At 42.5% G+C, this 17659-nt stretch overlaps 1 protein-coding gene across 2 annotated transcripts in view; it reads right to left on the bottom strand.

The window, feature by feature from the left end:
- Positions 1 to 364: 364 nt before the first annotated feature.
- RALB (RAS like proto-oncogene B) overlaps positions 365 to 17659 on the bottom strand; it is a 59158-nt gene continuing 41863 nt past the window's right edge. For both annotated transcript variants that reach the window (XM_062004709.1, XM_062004708.1), the window contains exons 2-5: positions 11488 to 11644; positions 10176 to 10384; positions 7229 to 7406; positions 365 to 4704 (exon numbers count right to left, since the gene is read on the bottom strand). In XM_062004709.1, coding sequence (XP_061860693.1) covers positions 4585 to 4704; positions 7229 to 7406; positions 10176 to 10384; positions 11488 to 11601 — 621 coding nt within the window. In that variant the 5' untranslated portion in view covers positions 11602 to 11644 and the 3' untranslated portion in view covers positions 365 to 4584. The remainder of the gene's footprint in view (positions 4705 to 7228; positions 7407 to 10175; positions 10385 to 11487; positions 11645 to 17659) is intronic.

A 17659-nucleotide genomic window follows, 5' to 3' on the forward strand; every position in this document is an offset into this window, starting at 1 on the left:
TCCACACAACACTGCGTATTCCATTATGTGAGCCACATGACTGACTGAAGAGGAAAGCAACTCTGTCATTTACACAGCTGATACAAGCTGTCTGATCCTTTTTGTGGACAAATAATTACGAATCAATCTACTGTACTAGTTCAGTCCTGAAGTATATGCAGACCACTTCCAGAAAACCAATGATGGGGTCCTCAGGTACCTCCCTCTCCCCTCCCCTCCCCTCCCTTTCCACAGTCTGCAATATAATCCTGCTGCGGGTTTGATACAAAGGTTCCAGACATTGAAAGCCAGTAGTTTCCTGTTTGAAGAATTTGGAGATTAGACAGGCTTGTAGAAGGCTGTAAAAATCAGTAACAAACAAATATTACGCCTGTTTTTCTTTTATTATCAATAGTAATACAAATCAGATGTATTAGCATGATAATGAAAAGTGACTGGTTTTATAGACATTAAAAATGTTTGTGCAAGTTAGAGACAAAGCTCTGAAGCTATGTAAGAAAAAAAATTACATTGTATAGTATAGCATACACAATTTAGAGGCAGTTTTATTAAATCTTGCAATCACAATCGCTTCCTCTACGCTAAACGTCTTTCTTGGTGTTAGAGATAACACCTTCCCCTCCCAAGAGGAACACCTGCCATTCCCATGAAGTGTGGAGATTACGGTTCCCCTTCCCTCCTTCTCCCAACTATAAAGTCAACAGGAGGTGAACACTGCAACATATGCTTATAGCAATTAAAGAAAGTTTCTGTCTACATAAGCTCTGAGTAGAATTGATAAACAGTATCCTCTTTCTGAGCAAGAATTGATAGACCTGTCAGCCCCAAGTACTGGGTTAATGCTTTGGAAAGCTTTAAAAGGAGACCTTGGTGTGCACTTTGCTGCATTTCCCCCACCTCTTACTACATTCTGGGTTGTAGCTTTGTGCCATAGACCTAAAGCGTTCCAAAGTATTATATTAGTCAGACAGGATTCAACTCCAACTTCAGATGGCTACTAGCACCTTACTGAAGTTTAATATCCAGTAAATGTGTACACACATTTTTCTCTTCATCAAGCCAAGTGTTTGCCTAGAAATTGCAGTAAAGGTGTATTAGTCTGTACAGAACACATATGGCACAGGTCATTGAAGAAACACTTAATGCTGCATCTGTACTCAGGAGAGATGCTCCTCTAAAAAACTGAGGAGTCAAGTCATAACAGGGGCTTGTCTCAGATGTTTGCTTAAACCAGAAAGATGACTGGATCACTTCAACAGCTAAGCCACATATGGAAGATTGCATATAGCAGCAAACAGCTCCCTGACTTTAAGCCATTATGCAATAGTATTTGAATGCTTAAGTGCAAGTGCATAGTCAAGTCTTGCATGACCTCCAGCTTCAAATATTCAGTTACTTGCCTACAGCCATGCTCCAGAAAGATTTAAGAGCACATTATACTGACAAAGAGAACTCAGTCTCTAATTACTTAACGTGAAAAGGCTGCTAGAATGTCAGCTGCAATACAATCTTCAGTTACTGCAGCTGCACAGCATGGCTAGCAGGCAGCCACACACAGCCTTGCTTGCTAAAGTCCTCCTTGTTGTACCTCATCTGCAAATACCCAATAACATTAGCAGCCAAAACTCCCTTTACTCTGCCTACAGGAAGCCCTCAAATCCAAAGGAAGAATTTCTTTCTCTCTGCCATTTTAGATTCACTCTAGTCAACCCACCTGATGCTGATTCCCATTAACATCCAGTGAAGCATATCTGGAAGTCATTCAAGGACCTTCCAATTGTACTGCCTCTATTTAGAAGGCCATGCATTCAGGCACTTCAATCATATGAGGTGAAGGCAACAGGATTCCAGTCCAGGGGAGCCTTCCTGGTACAAGTCAGAATGGTTGTTGCCTACTGTTATGAAGTAGCTGCCTTAACATGTTTGCAGTTGTAACTGGCAAGTTAAACTGAAGTTTGTCACAAGCACAGAGGAAGAATACTGAAAAGCTGCTGTATTTAGTCTCCAGTCCTAGTCTTTCTGGAAGAAGTGACAAGCAGAAAACATGGAAGAGACGCAGTATCAAGCCATGAAGCAGCAGGCACCTTCTTACAAGTCAGTTCACCTCAGTGGTGGAGCTTTATCAGTTGGAAAAAAACACCCAACCTGAGAATAGCATGCAGACTGTAAGAACGTAAGTGGGAGCCTCACTGTTCTGAGCAGAAGTTCATCTGCTATCAAATACTGTCAGGTACTTTAAGACTAAAGAGATCAAAGGCCAAGGCATGCAAGTCTCTTGAGCCAATACAGCTGTGCTGCTCATTGTAAGCTTTACCAAGTTCATTATTCATATAGCAAGGAAAGCTTATTCAGTTTTGTTAGACATTTTACAATTTGCTTCAGAAGGGCTTGACCTAGATAAGCTTGTAATGTGAACTCAACTGTTTATCCTTTAGGTTAATTAAGGACTTAACCTTTAGCTTTCAACTAAAACCAAACCTAAGTGAAGTTCCTACAGAAACATTCATTTGCTGTATGCACAATATGCACTCAAAAATTGACTTTCATCCATGGAAGTTCAAGAGGAACAGCTCCAAATGTCCCATTAGGTGCTCAGGCTTTAGACATAGGTGACAAGTTCAAGAAGTCAGCAGACTCCCAGCCCCTGCTTCAAAACTGTACTGGCAAGTTGGCTCTGTAACACCAAATCATCACACTGTTCAAAGAGAAGTATTTCCAGAATTAACCATCCTTTCTGTGCATACAAGATAACATTAACAAAGAAGGAATTTAGCTTGACAAGAATGAAGATTACAGCACCTTTTATTTAGTACAGTTTTCCCCAATCCAATGAGTTGCCTGACAAGTTGAACTAGTTATGGAAGACAATGAGTTTGCACTAAGCCCCTGTGAAACCTCAGGCCAAAAGAGGTTCTGATATCTAACATACCTTACTTTTTCCAAAGCTCAGAGGTGGAATGCACAAGAGCAATCTAGTACATGTTAAAAAAATATTTTTCAGCCTCAAATGACAATGCTAAGTACTGAACAGTATCCACTACTACTTCATCTCAAGAAGAAATGCTCTATGTTAGTTTAGTGCTGCAGTGTGCTTCATGGAGCAACCACACAGCATACTCCTTTCATCAAGTAACCGTGTTTTAGGCACTCAGTCAACAAGCAAGGTACAGTCACTACTTTAAGTCTCTCTACTTCAAAACAGAAGTTAGCCATAATTCACTGAGAGACTCCACAATCAGAAGAGACAGTGATTTTCCACAACAGTGATAGAAGGGTTTTTGGCAACTGCACTTAAAACGCATCAGAAAGCATAGTCAGCTGACAAGAGGATCTGCTAAGTACAAACTTCTCCATTCCTAGGCTCATTTTTGTTGATCAATGTGACCACCATTGCATAACTAAGAGCAAAACCCAACATGCATCCCCATGTGCTAGGTTGCTGTGCATCAGAAATGGTACGTATAAAATTTGAGTTACAGACTTGGCAACTGCTTAACTTCATTTGCTTTGACACCATACAAATCACTAGCCAGCTAATTATTGAGAGGTAGCATGTATGCCTCACCTATTCCAAGTTATGATTGTGTGATGTGACCCATCCTTGCTCAGCTTTCATCTTCAGCAAGACAAGAGACAGATGCAGAAGTTACCACTTTCCAACATGATCACAAGTGTTCCAATAGAAACAAAACCAATGAACTCAACACTTTTGTTTTTCACTATTCCAGTATCAGGGAGGGGAAGGATAACAGATGTAGAGTCAGTGTAATCAAGTCTAGCTACAATACAGAGAGGAACCTCAGGACAGCATTTCAAGGAGATGGTGACTATTATTCCTTTTGAAGAAAGGCTTACAGTCATTTTTTCACCCTAATGCCACCAATTTAAGGATGAGAAGAGATGAGCAGGGAATGTTTAGCCAATATTTAAATATTGATTTTTGCATTGCCTAAATAAGTCTGATTTGAGTCCATAGTCTTGATTCATGAATGCTGTATTGACTAAATAGAACAGGGAAGAAAGTCTCAGTAGACTTTCAAGTGTCACTTGCTATTTCTTACATGGAGTGTGAGGAGGAAGCCAGCAAATTTCAGTGTAAGAAGCAGCAGTGACAACTAACAGAAGATGGAGACTCAAACCCTTTACCAGATGTCATCTAGCTTTTTGGCAGAAGTGTGCAACAACAAGGAGGGCAGCAACAGCAGGGGAAAGAAAGTTTGAACCTGAACAGCTGTGCTTGTTAAGGCCAGTAGAGGTTCAAGAGAAACATATTCAGAGAAACAGTAAACTAGGAAGTTAACATGAAACTACTTCATATGACCAAGCAGAAGGATTGTAGTTCTGAAACTGTTTCTAGTTTTGACAGACACTGGGAAGACAGAGCCCATTTCAGTTTAAGTAGGCATAGGTTTTGTTGGATAGCAGAAATGGTTTCAGAGTTCTTTTTTTCACATTTTGAAGGTGTGATATGCAAAGCAAAAGATAAGGGAGTCAATACAGACTTCCTTTCATGAATCCAGCCCTATATCCTTAGTGGTATCTTATCCATGCCACCTGTAGACAGACATTTACAGTTCCCAAGCATCACAGTAAGCAACATCTTTCTTTAAAGCTTTTCTTGTTCTTGCCACTTTTCTTGCCATTCTTGTCTTTGTTTTCTGACATTTTCTTTGCTCTGATTTCTCTCATTAAGTCGAAGAATACCTAGGAGGAAAAAATAAAGATTAAACAAGACCTGCCACCAGAAAGGAGATAAAAGACTACCAGCAAATAAAGATGTAGCACCACACTGTACCTAAGACAGGAGAAGTGAGTCTAGACAAAAAACCCAGTGACAAACTCAACATCAGAATTATGTAGCATGTCAAGCTGTGGCAAAAACTGGCACAATTTTACCTGGCTATCAAGTCATTGGACAACCCTGTTTTAAGAACTTAGAAAATCAGTCCTGCGTGACAGTAGCATTCAGAGTTCATGAGAACATTTCTCTGTGCCTAGCAAACATTTCTAGGCAAATCACTTAACTATGCAAATCAGTTAGTCTAGTCTTTTCTATGTAGTTACAAGGACACTCTGCTCAGTAGTATTCTGCTTATATTATAAGTAAAAAGCTGCAGCATTCAAGTGACAGTCAGACACAAGATTCTCAGATGATGTTTAAGACAGATTCAGAGAAAAGTGTTACTGTTTTCAACCACAATTTTAACTGATTCCACATCATGCACCTGAGGTCTAGTTACCTATCACTTAAGATGCAACAGTTGTTTACTATAGGGAGTTATTGGGGAAAATTACTATTAGGATTACAGAAGAGCTTAGTGTCACTTCACACAGTTTGGTCTTTTTTTTTTTTTTTAATAGAGAACTACACAAGTCTTAGATATTTGGAAACAGGATCACACTACTGATCAGAAATAGTTCATCATTCAAAATAGTCTTCAGTTTTGTTTTAATTTGACTACAGTAACAATGCACAACCACCACAATGGCTGGTAACTTCTCTTAACCTACAGAACACAGTACTCATGTAGAGGATAAATAGTATGCCTCATAAGCAAGATAGAGAAGACCTACAACACAACACCAAACTGGGAGGACTGGCTGATTCCCCAGAAGGCTGTGCTGCCATTCAGCGGGATCTCAACCAGCTTGAGAGCTGGGCAGAGAGGAACCTCATGAGGTTCAACAGGGACAAGTGCAGAGTCCTGCATCTGGGGAGGAACCAGTACAGGCTGGGGGTTGACCTGCTGGAAAATAGTTCTGCAGAGAGAGACCTGGGAGTTCTGGTTGATAACAAACTAAACATGGCCACGAGGGCACAATGCTGGCACAAGAAATCCAATGGCATCCTGGGATGCATCAAGAAGAGTGTGGCCAGCAGGTTGAGGGAGGTTCTCTTCCACCTGTACTCTGCCTTGGTGAGGCCTCATCTGGAGTCCTGTGTCCAGTTCTGGGCTCCCCAGCTCAAGAAGGTCAGGGAAGTGCTGGAGAGAGTCCAGCGCAGGGCCACCAAGATGATCAGGAGACTGGAGCATCTTCCTTGTGAGGAAAGGCTGCAGGAACTGGGGCTGTTTAGTCTGGAGGAGACTGAGGGTGGACCCCATTAATATTAACAAGTATTTAAAAGGTGTACGTCAAGAGGGTAGGGCAACACTTTGCGGTTGTCTCAAGTGACAGAGCAAGGAGCAATGGACAAAAGCTGAAAACAAAAGAAGTTCCACTTACGGAAAAATCTCTTTCCTGTGAGGGAGCCCTGGCACAGGCTGCCCAGGGAGGGTGTGGAGGCTCCTTGACTGGAGGTTTTAAAAACCTGCCTGAATGCCTTCCTGTGTGACCTGATCTAGGTGGTCCTGCTTTAAGCAGGGGGGTTGGACCATATGGATGTCAAGAGGTCCTCCTTTCAACCTCTACTATTCTATCATTCTGTAAGAGCAAGCCTAGAACACCATGCTAGTACACCAGAAACAGCTACATCACTGTTACTGTCTGATCAGCAAGCTAGTCTAAGTCAGGCTAGGCATTTGCTAGTGACATCAGACAGTTCATAGGCAAAAGCAAGTCTAGGTATTCATGGTTCATGAAGTGGCACCTTCAAGAAATCCCCAGTATATATAAAATGAAGAGGAGACTGAAACTGTTTTTCCCATACTATTCAGCAAACACTCCATGGTCATAATTCATCTTTTCCATAATAATCCACCACCGCCACTGTTTATGCAAGACACCAGAAGCAAAAACATACTGAGAATGACTGTCCTAGATCAGCATGGACAAGTCAAAACAGGACAGTGACACAGCAAGAGTTCTTCTCATAATTCAAAGTAGTCTTGTCAGAAAACATGAAAAAATTTGAACGTTAGCCACACCATATGAAGCTTTGTAGGGAAGGAAGAATAATTTAAGTGTCTATAGCTTGCTGTTTGTTGTTGTTAAAATAATAGTACGGAGCCTATAAGCAACATACTTCAGGGAATCCTTTTAAAAGCTATTGGTTCAAGCACAAACCGTTAAAACAAGACAATAGCATCAACTTGTACCAGGTCTCTGGCTCCCCTAAGCTAGATATTAACTTAAGAGCACATATTCCAGTAAAATCATCCATTTGTCTTAATCTAGGCTTTCAGAAGCCCAACTGTGGATTTGCTTTTGTCCCTGCAAGAGTCAAGAATGTCACTCAGCTACTAAACAAGTAGTAAATCAGTCTAATTGAGCAGATGTCACGTCTTACCTTATCTACATTTGCTCTAGTTTTAGCAGAGGTTTCTACGTACTGCACACCCCACTCCTCTGCCTTACTTCTAGCCTCTTCTACAGGCACTTGTCTGCGTTCCTCCAAGTCAGATTTGTTTCCCACTACCAGTAAAGGTATTTTATCCTCTTCAGCCTTCACACGCAGAATCTGTTCCCTAATGCAGCAGGTATTCAAAACAAAAATATCTGTGTTAGTAGCAGCAACAAAACCCCCACCCTTATGAGAAGTGGATCAAGTGAGTGTTCTGCATATTACTAGCATTTATGACAGAACTTAACAGTACATTTCCCAACAGCTGAATACACACTTCAAAATTGTTCAGAGTTTAACATCCTAGTGTCTGGGCTTTACACTAACAAAAAGCCTCACACTTCCAGGAAGGCAGCCTTACTGTTTAGTTAGTAAGTTTACTAATCAGGCTCTAAAATGAAATGTATGTCTGAAGAGCAAATCACAACAGGAGTTCACTTCTGAGTGAGGAAGAGAGTGTAATTCCCATGTTCGCCAAGCTTCACCTTGGCATTCAGTCATCATTTTCAGTTCCCAGCCTACATCCCACCTCAATATAGGTCTGGGCAACATCAAGGCTTTGCCAAGACAGCAGGTTGGGAACAGTAAGTAGCTAGCAGAGATCATTCTTAACAGCTAGCAAAACAACTTTATACGAAGGACAGTAACTAAATAATGCTGAGCTAAAATGCTAGCAAACTTCCTCCTTCAAGACCTCAAGAAAATATTTGAACCGTCAGCATTAACCCAGCTATCCTTTAATTTTAAAAGGGACTTGCTAGCATCCAAGAAAGGAGAGAGTGACACTACATGTCAGTCTCAAAGTCTGTGCTATTATTGGAGTAAAACACAGGTTGAAACCAGAACACCACATGGTGCTGTCCATCTAGAACACTGGAAGAACTATACTAATCCACAGTTATTCTTAGATCACTTTGTTTTGTTATGAAAAAGAGCCAAACTAGGCATAAGCATGGTGCTACACCTCCTCATCCCACTGAGTTACTGCACTACTTCAGATGCCTGCACTTTCCATCCATAAAAAAAACCCTGAATGTGGAGTACATGAGAATCTAAAATAGTATTAACAGTGAAGCAGACAATCTGCTGTTGCATTCAACTGTACCTTCACACATTTTCAGATTACAGAGGTACTGAAAAGCAAACACTGAATGCATAGCATCAGCAGGAGAGCTAGGGCTTAAAGACAAACCTTAAGTTCATTCAGTATTCAACTTCATTGTATTTTAAGGAATTGAGAGCTAGAGGATCAGTAATACCAATCTGCAGTTTAGCCCTTGATGCTGGTAACTCATACTACCCATTTTCCCCCTCATTCCTGGGTAAGTTTTCCAAGGAGCTGATTCTTCTATGTCAGCCTAACTAAATATTCTATTTCATTATTTTCACTATTTGTTTACTTCTGAACCAGTGAAAAGCAGGAGATTCTCCACCTCAAAGCTTTTAGTCCTTCTTGTACATCTTCAGGGCTAGCATTGCTTTTTCATTATTTTGTTGGGTTGGAATCTTCAGCCAACACACATTTAACAGAAGTCTAACAAAAAACCCCACAAACTGCCAAGATAAACACTCCCACTTTTTTTTAATTCAAAATCTTAAGCCTTGGATCTCACCTTATATTCCGCAATATAAAGCGCACAAGCCAAAACCCAGACTGAGTACTTTCAAGTGTCTTATTTCCTTACCTTTTTTGAATGGTATCTAACTTTTTCCTCCATCTTATACTAACAGTCTGAGTACTCAGTTTTGCAGTCCAACAACAGTTCAACTGTTTAGCTCCTTTCCCTGCTCCAGTTAATGCAAACTAAGCAGAACAGCTCTGCTTATAAGCCTAAGGCCTATCAGCCTTCTGAAGTCACAGAAGTATTACATGACAGAGGACCAATATCTTTATACCTCTTAAAAGACTGTGCTGTTTCCTGCTACTGTTGGAACAGTGTAATGCATTAAGCACCTGGACCAAAGTCAGAGATGAGAGGGGCTTGCAATAGCTTTAAGAAACCCCTACAAATATGTGTCTACCTTAACATAAGCACCTGGATTACCAACTAGCATATGTTAACCTTGTACTACTGAAGCAAAGTAAGCATAAGCCAGAGTTCTTATTCTGGCAAACATAAGGAACTCCTAACACTTTCCCTATGCTTTGGAAAGTTTTACTTGAAGTTCTGTCCTAAGGAATCTCTGGATTACTTTCTACACCAAGGCGACAGCTATTATCAAGTAAGAGATTATTTGCCCTAAAGTACCTGGCTCCATGAGCTCTGAGACCAGAACAATGGTTTAAACCCCTCATTTTTCTTTTACAGTATGCAAGCAGTTTCTGTGCTCAGTCTGGTGATGATTTTTACATTAGAACTGCTAATCCCAAGAACAGAAATGGAAGCATTTGCTACTACTGTGCGTCTTTCTAGGAATACGTCCGCCTACAATAGTGCTGCTTGGCTGCCAACCCTTGTTTGGCACCAATCCATACCTGAGAGTGGAGGCTAATCCTTGCTTTCCTTAGAGCACCTGCTTCTAGCAGTAAGCAATAGAGTGTCTGAAATCTGGCCAAAAGGCAGTCTTAATTCCCAGAGTACTGCCCCAAGATAATTAAACTTCATATCCACAAAGACTGAAAATTGGCTTGAATACACCTATTTTAGGAGTCCAAGAATCTGTTACTTGTGTAAAGTAGCTGCTGGCAGAATGTACTCACAAGTTGCAGGCATGAAGACAACTAGAGCCAAAGGCTGAATATCATGGTTTAAGTTACCAGTTACTGAGTGCAAAACAATTGCGTTGCCACTTTCGTTGAAGAAATAACAGACAAAGACAGAGCTGTAGCTTTTAAGAAGAGCTGTCAGAGCAAAGGAACCAGGTATTTCCCCCTGCCGGGGAGAGAACTTACCGAAACTCAGCTGTCGCTGTGAAGGATTCATGCTCTGTTATTGAGAAGACTAGAAGAAACCCTTCCCCGCTGCGGAAATAGTTATCTCTGATAGCTGCATAATCCTCCTGTCCTGCTGTGTCCAGAATGTCTATCTGAACTTCTTCACCATCCAGAACTACTTTCTTTCTGTAGCTGTCAGCCTTGGTAGGCTCATAGTCTTCAACAAACTGAAGATAAAAAAAGGGATTAGTGTTTAGAATTACTGTCAAATAGTCTCAGAATTTGTCTGTTTCCATTCTCTCACTTCAGTGACAGTTAAATTCCCTAAAACTTTCTCATAATTCTGTCAGCTACTAAGTTCCAGCACTTTTTTTTTTTTAGTTTTACTAAAAAAAGCAGGTTACTTAAGCACTTAATACATCAAAGAGCCAATCTGCCCAGTCAAGAGAAACTGTCTGGCTACATGAAACAGGTCAGCAATTTCAGCACAATTTAAAGGACAAAAGTACAGTATAAGCTGCCAGTAACCTGGTGCATTATCTAGACCTCCCACTTCAAGAAAAAGCATGTCTTTCAGGTACAGGTATCTGAAGCTTCCACAGGTGTAGATGACAGCACATACTGTGGGTCTGACTGCTATTGAATGGACTAAAAAGCCACTGCCAGTTTAACGTGTAGTTTTGCCAATAATACACATTCAAAATAGGCACCTTACTCTTCCATCTCCTTTCTCTCAGCCTCAAAGCACATCAAAAGGCTGTGTCATAACCCTAATTAGTCTGGCTGGCCTTCACTAATGAGTATGTTACCTGTTCAGATACATCACTACAGTATATGTGGCGAGTCTATACATAAATACTGATTTCTGAATAACTGAAATTCTGTTAATCCATGTTCCTTCACATACTAGTCTGGATTGTCTGATCTAGCTTCCTGTATACCAATACAGGAAAATTCATCCTATGAAGATGCTTACTTCATCATCCAGCTCAGAATGAGCTAGTATGCACACTTCTGACTTCAACCTTAACCTGCCTAGAAGAAACTGCATCAAAATTAAAGTTTAAGGCCAACTAGTAACAGTTTCTGTACACTCAAACATATGCACACTACGCTTGTCTTCTGAAGACTGTTCTTTTGCAAGTAAGCATCCATTTTGTAATGCTTAGCAGAAGATGTTCCCAGAGAGCATCTTACCAGATTCCTACTTCTCCTGCCTGGCAGATCACCAGGTCTTTTCTCACTTACATTTAGTTCTCCTGTTCCACTTAAAAACTTTAGTAAGCTGTATCTGTAGGTGCTTTAGAGAAGCTGAACCAAAACTACTTACCTCATCATACATAAATTGAAGAGTGAGTGCAGATTTGCCCACACCTCCACTACCAACCATAATTACTTTATGGAGGGCCAAGGAACTCTGGTTCTTGCTCTTGCTGGCAGCCATTGTTCTGCTTGCCACAGATGAAGTGCCAGGCAACCAATTAAATCTGCAAACAGAGGAAACAGTCACCATCCATGATATTGATGACATCATGATAGCACGCAGATAAAGCGTCTCACTAGTGCTGAAAGACCAGATTAAAAAACCCTGCCCAGCAAGTCTGAAGAAAGGACCATTTCAATATACCAGCAAGCAAACCATATCACTGATGCTTAAAGTTTAAGATACAAAACCAAATACCTTCTATCTCTGATAACAGTATCACTAGTAAGAGTGCCAAACATTTCTTAAAGCAGTTACTACTTAGAATCATAGAATAGTAGGGTTTGGAAGGGACTTTTAGAGATCATCTAGTCCAACGCCCCTACAGAAGCAGGTTCACCTAGATCAGATGACACAGGAACACATCCAGGCAACTCTTGAAGATCTCCAGAGAAGGAGATTCCACACCCTCCCTGGGAAGCCTGTGCTACGGCTCCCTCACCTCAACAGTAAAATAGTTTTTTCTTATGTTTAAATGGAACTTTGTGTTCCAGCTTCATCCCATTACCCCTCATCCTGATGCCTAGCATACAACAGAAAAAAGGGATGCCCCAACCTCCTGACATCAACCATTTATACACTTATAAACATTAATGAGATCCCCCCTCAGTCTCCTCTTCTACAGACTAAACAGCCCCAGTTCCCACAGCCTTTCTTCATAAGGAACATGTTCCAGTCCCCTGATCATCTTGGTGGCCCTGCGCTGGACTCTCTCCAGCACTTCCCTGACCTTCGTGAGCTGGGGAGCCCAGAACTGGACACAGGACTCCAGATGAGGCCTCACCAGGGCAGGGTAGAGGGGGAAGAAGACCCTCCCTTGACCTGCTGGCCACACTCTTCTTAATGTATCCCAGGATGCCATTGGATTTCTCGAGTCAGCATTGTGCCTTCGTGGCTATGTTTAGTTTATTATCAACCAGCACTCCCAGGTCTCTCTCTGCAGAGCTGCTCTCCAGCAGGTCAACCCTCAGATTGTACTGGTGCATGGGGTTGTTCCTCCCCTGATGTAGGACTCTGCACTTGTCCTTATTGAATATAACGAGGTTCCTCTCTGCCCAGCTCTCAAGCCGGTCAAGATCCCGCTGAATGGCAGCACAGCCTTCTGGGGAATCAGCCAGTCCTCCCAGTTTGGTGTCATCAGCCAACTTGCTGAGAGTACACTCTGTCCCCTCATCCAGGTTGTTGATGAAGATGTTGAACAAGACTGGCCCCAGAACCCATCCTTGTGGAACTCCACTGGCCACAGGCCTCCAACTCTATTCTGTGCCATTGATCACCACCCTCTGAGTTCTGTCATTCAGCCAGCTCTCAATCCACCTCACTGTCCACTCATCCAAGTCACACTGCTTGAGCTTTCTGATGAGGGTGCTATGGAGACAGTGTGAAAAGGCTTGCTGAAGTCAAGGTAGATGACATCCACTACTCCCCTCTCCTCTAGCCAGCTAGTTATACCCTCATAGATTGCTATCAGGTTGGTCATTCCTTGGTGAATCCATGTTGTCTCCCCCTGATAATCATCTTCTCCTTCATATGTTTAGAGACTACTTGAACAAGCTATTCTTATTTTCAAATCCATCCTACATGGCTGCTATCTAGAATAGTTTCCAATTGAAAAAAAAAGCAAACAAAAAAGAAACCAATTCCAATAACATGAAATTAAGTGTTTTTTACTGTTCTTGTTACAAGGCTTTACAGTTTTCTAAAACATTTCTTTAATGTTGATGTAGCTTAATTTTAACCTGGAAGCAGAGCAATACATTAGATTTGCTTATAGGCAGAAAGAAGACTTTTGATCTTCTCTCTACATCAGCTAAGAAAAAAAGCAGATACACAGTAAATTCTGGCAGAAACAAGTTACAAAAGATTCCAGCTGAAAGTCTTATGACATGGCATTAGCATTTATTTAATACTTTTCCTGCTGCAAATCTAACCTGTTCTTGGGGGAAAAAAATCCTACTTTACTGCAAGAAGTTCTCAGTTCCTATTTTTCTTATGTTGCAAAACCACAAATAAACAAGTTTTATTTATAAGCTTTTTTGCAGGTGTGATGCAAATGAAGTCATTATGTGCCAGAGACATCTTCAAAATAATACTGCCTTTTTCTAAGTAGCTGGACATACTAGTTATGACAAAGACAAGCATCTGCTGCCACACTGATTAGCACAGAGCAGTAGCTCTAAGAGCAGCACACTGGGGACAAAAGCAGAAGTGATCAATACAGAAAGATGCATCACCAGTCAGGATTCACACACACAGAAAAATATGTGTACCGCAGATATGTGATGGCTAGAGGGGAGATGCTGCATAGCAACAGTCATGTCCTCACAGCAAGGCAACTCAGGGCCCCAGCTGTTCATATTCTGCCAAAGCGTTCTAAGGAGAACAGCAGACCATTCAGGAAACACCACTACGGAAGGAAGCTATACCAGCCTTGATTTCTAGCAGTGACTATTACTGCAGAAGCAACAGGCCTACCAGGAGCCTCATATTTGCCTGGATATGTTAACTCCAGAACAAAACTGGAACTGCCACACCACATTTCTACCCAGTAGAATTCAATGGAAATACAAGGCCTACAGAAAAAGTCAAACCACTATACTAGAAAACACTTCAGGATAGTTAGCTGCCCTTAACAAAATTAACAAGGAACTAAGAGACTATCAAATTACAAACACACCATAGGATGCCTCTACACCAATGCACAAAGCCTGGGGAATAAGCAGGAGGAACTGGAGACGTGGGTGCAAATGCAAGGCTACGACCTCATTGCAGTCACAGAGACGTGGTGGGACAGCTGCCGTGACTGGAGCACAGCCATGGAGGGCTATGGATTGTTTAGGAAGGACAGACTGACAAGGCGTGGAGGTGGAGTTGCTCTCTATGTGAGGGAGCAATTAATGTGTACCAAGCTGTGCTTGGGTGGGGAGGAGAGGCAGGTTGAGTGCTTATGGGTAAAAATTAATGGGCAGGGCAAGGCAGGTGATATTGTTGTAGGAGTTTGCTACAGGCCACCTGATCGGCAAGAGGAAGTGGATGAGGCCTTCTACAAACAGCTGAGAGCTGCCTCACGATCACAGTCCCTGCTCCTCATGGGAGACTTCAACCACCCTGATATTTGCTGGGATAGCCACACAGCCAAGCACACACAGTCCAGGAGGTTCCTACAGATTGCTGACAACAACTTGCTGTCACAGGTGATTGAGGAACCAACAAGGAGGGGTGTGCTGCTGGCCCTGGTACTGACAAACAAGGAGGGCCTGGTTGGGGATGTGAAGGTTGGAGGTAACCTTGGCTGCAGTGACCATGAGATGGTAGAGTTCAAGATCCTGTGTGGAAGAGGCAGAACACAAAGCATGACCATGACCCTGGATTTCAGACGACACAACTTTGGCCTCTTCAAAGATCTATTTGGACAGATCTCACGGGATATGATTCTAGAAGACAGAAGTGCCAATGAGAGCTGGTCAATCTTCAAGCACCACTTCCTCCAAGCCCAGGATCAGTGTGTCCCAGTGTGCAAGAAAGGAGGAAATGGAGGTAGGAGGCCTCCATGGATGAGCAAGGATCTGCTGGGACAACTCAAGCAGAAAGCAGCCATCTATGAGAGGTGGAAACAGGGGCTGGCTTCTTGGGAAGAACATAGGAACATTGCCAGGGCATGCAGGGGTGCAGCTAGGAAGGCTAGAATTAAATTTAGCCAGGGAAGTTAAGGACAGCAATAAGGCATTTTTCAAGTACATCAGCAGCAGAAGGATGGCCAGGGGGAATGTGGGGCCGCTGCTAAACACTGAGGGTGTCCTGGTGTCTGAGGATGGAGAGAAGATCAAAGTACTGAATGCCTTCTTTGCTTCAGTCTTTAAGGCCAAGGATGACCCTCGGAAAGCCCAGTCCAGCAAGGATAGTAGGATGGCCTGGACAGCAGAGGACTTATCCTGAGTGGGAGAGGAAGAGGTAAAAGACTTGCTGGGCAAGCTTAAGGCTCATAAGTCAATGGGTCCTGATGGGAAATATCCTAGAGTGCCGAGGGAGCTGGCTGATGTGATTGCTAAGCCTCTCACCATCATTTTTGAACAATCATGGAGTACAGGTGAGGTGCCTGAGGACTGGAGAAACGCCAATGTCATGCAAGTATTCAAGAAGGGCAGGAAGGACAACCTGGGAAACTACAGGCCAGTCAGCCTCACCTCCAACCCTGGAAAGGTGATTGAACAGCTCATCCTGAATGTCATCACTAAACATACAAAGGAAAAGATGGTTATCAGGGGGAGTCAACATGGATTCACCAAGGGGAAATCCTCTTTGACCAACCTGATAGCCTTCAATGAGAGCATAAGCAGCTGGCTAGATGAGAGGAGAGCAGCAGATGTCATCTACGCTGACTTCAGCAAGTTCTATTATAAGTAAAAACTATTTCACTGTGAGAGTGACAGATCAGTGGAAGAGGCTGCCCAGGGAGGTTGTGGAGGTTCCTTCCTTGGAGGCCTTCAAGACCCACCTGGACATGTTCCTATGTGACCTGATCTAGGTAAACCTGCTTCTGCAGGGGGATTGGACTAGATCTCAAAGTCCCTTACAACCCCTACCATTCTATGATTCTATGATTATTTAGCCTAAAAAGGACTTTGGCTGCTGTCTAGTCCCTCTCTTAAAAGGGTTTCCTCCAAGCAATCCAGATTATGTGCCCTGCATTTTGAGGTTGACAATTCCATGACAGTTTGAGCAATTTGACCTTGGGTACATTGATGGTGAAGATTGCATTTTTTTTTTTTTTTTTTCCCCCTTGTCATGAGTGGATGTTCTGAAAACTTACCAAATCAAACTAAGTTCTTATCGACTACTGCAACACAAACATGCCAACAATCAAGAGCAGCCCTTGGGACAGCACTTTCAAACATCTGAGCAGCAGTATTTTTCCACACAGAGTATTTTCCTCACACCTGCTCACTACACACATTTGGTACAGTAATGAAAATTAATCATCTTTAAGTGTTCATTCTGGGAGCAACACTGGCAAGTGAAGACAGATGTTTTCCTCTAGTAATCTTTTGTATTATGTTAAACATCAGCTCCTTTAGTACAGAAATGCAATGTCACAAATCCTACTTCTCAGATACTCTCCTCATACAGCACAAACACATATTTATGTTTGAGACAGTGAGTTTAGCCATTATGTCAGAGAATCTGTAGTGGTTTTGCCTGGGCCAGGTGTTTTGGTAGCAGGGGGAGCTACAGGGCGGGGGGGGGGGGGGGGGGGGGGTGCTTCTTTAAATAAAGATCTACCAGACAGTGGCAAGGAGTGGCAAGGCAGAGAATGTGTAGCCACCGTCACCTCCACGTCTTCATGAATTAGCGCTGCAGGGGAAGCAGGGGACTGAAGCGCACGGCTCTGGTGGTACTGGCGCCCCAGGCATGGTCAGCTCATGCACCATCCAGGTGAAACTGGAGCATCGAGCCCAGGTCAGGAAGAAACCCACTAGGGAGGGCTTCACTCATGACTGGATGGTGTTTGTCAGAGGGTCTGAGCACAGCAACATTCAGCACTTTGTGGAGAAAGTCTTTCACCTGCATGAGATTTTCCCCAGGCTGAAAAGAGTGTGCAAGGATCTGCCCTACAAAGTTGAAGAATCTGGACTCGCTGGTTTCATTTTACCAATTGAAGTTTACTTCAAAAACCATGGAAGAACCTAAGAAAGTTCGATTTGACTATGACTTATTCCTGTACCCTGAAGGCTACCCATCTGTAAATTACCTCCACTGTGAAAAGTTCACACTCAACAACTGAACAGAAGAATTCAGAAGAAAGTTGCTAAAGGCAGGAGGAATAATGGTTGAGAGATGGCACATCATTACCTTCAGGACAGAACCTTCATCTCCCCAACCTTCCCAGTAATTCCTTGTCTTTTCCTGAAGTGAAGAAGAAATCATCTTATGGGCCAAAGGATTCAGCTCAGATTCTGAACACAAATAGCAGCAGCAACAGTTTCTCAAAGACTCACAAGTTGATGCGAGATACCACAGA

The sequence above is a fragment of the Colius striatus genome, chromosome 11 (genome assembly GCF_028858725.1).
Source record: "Colius striatus isolate bColStr4 chromosome 11, bColStr4.1.hap1, whole genome shotgun sequence".
Lineage (NCBI taxonomy): Eukaryota > Metazoa > Chordata > Aves > Coliiformes > Coliidae > Colius > Colius striatus.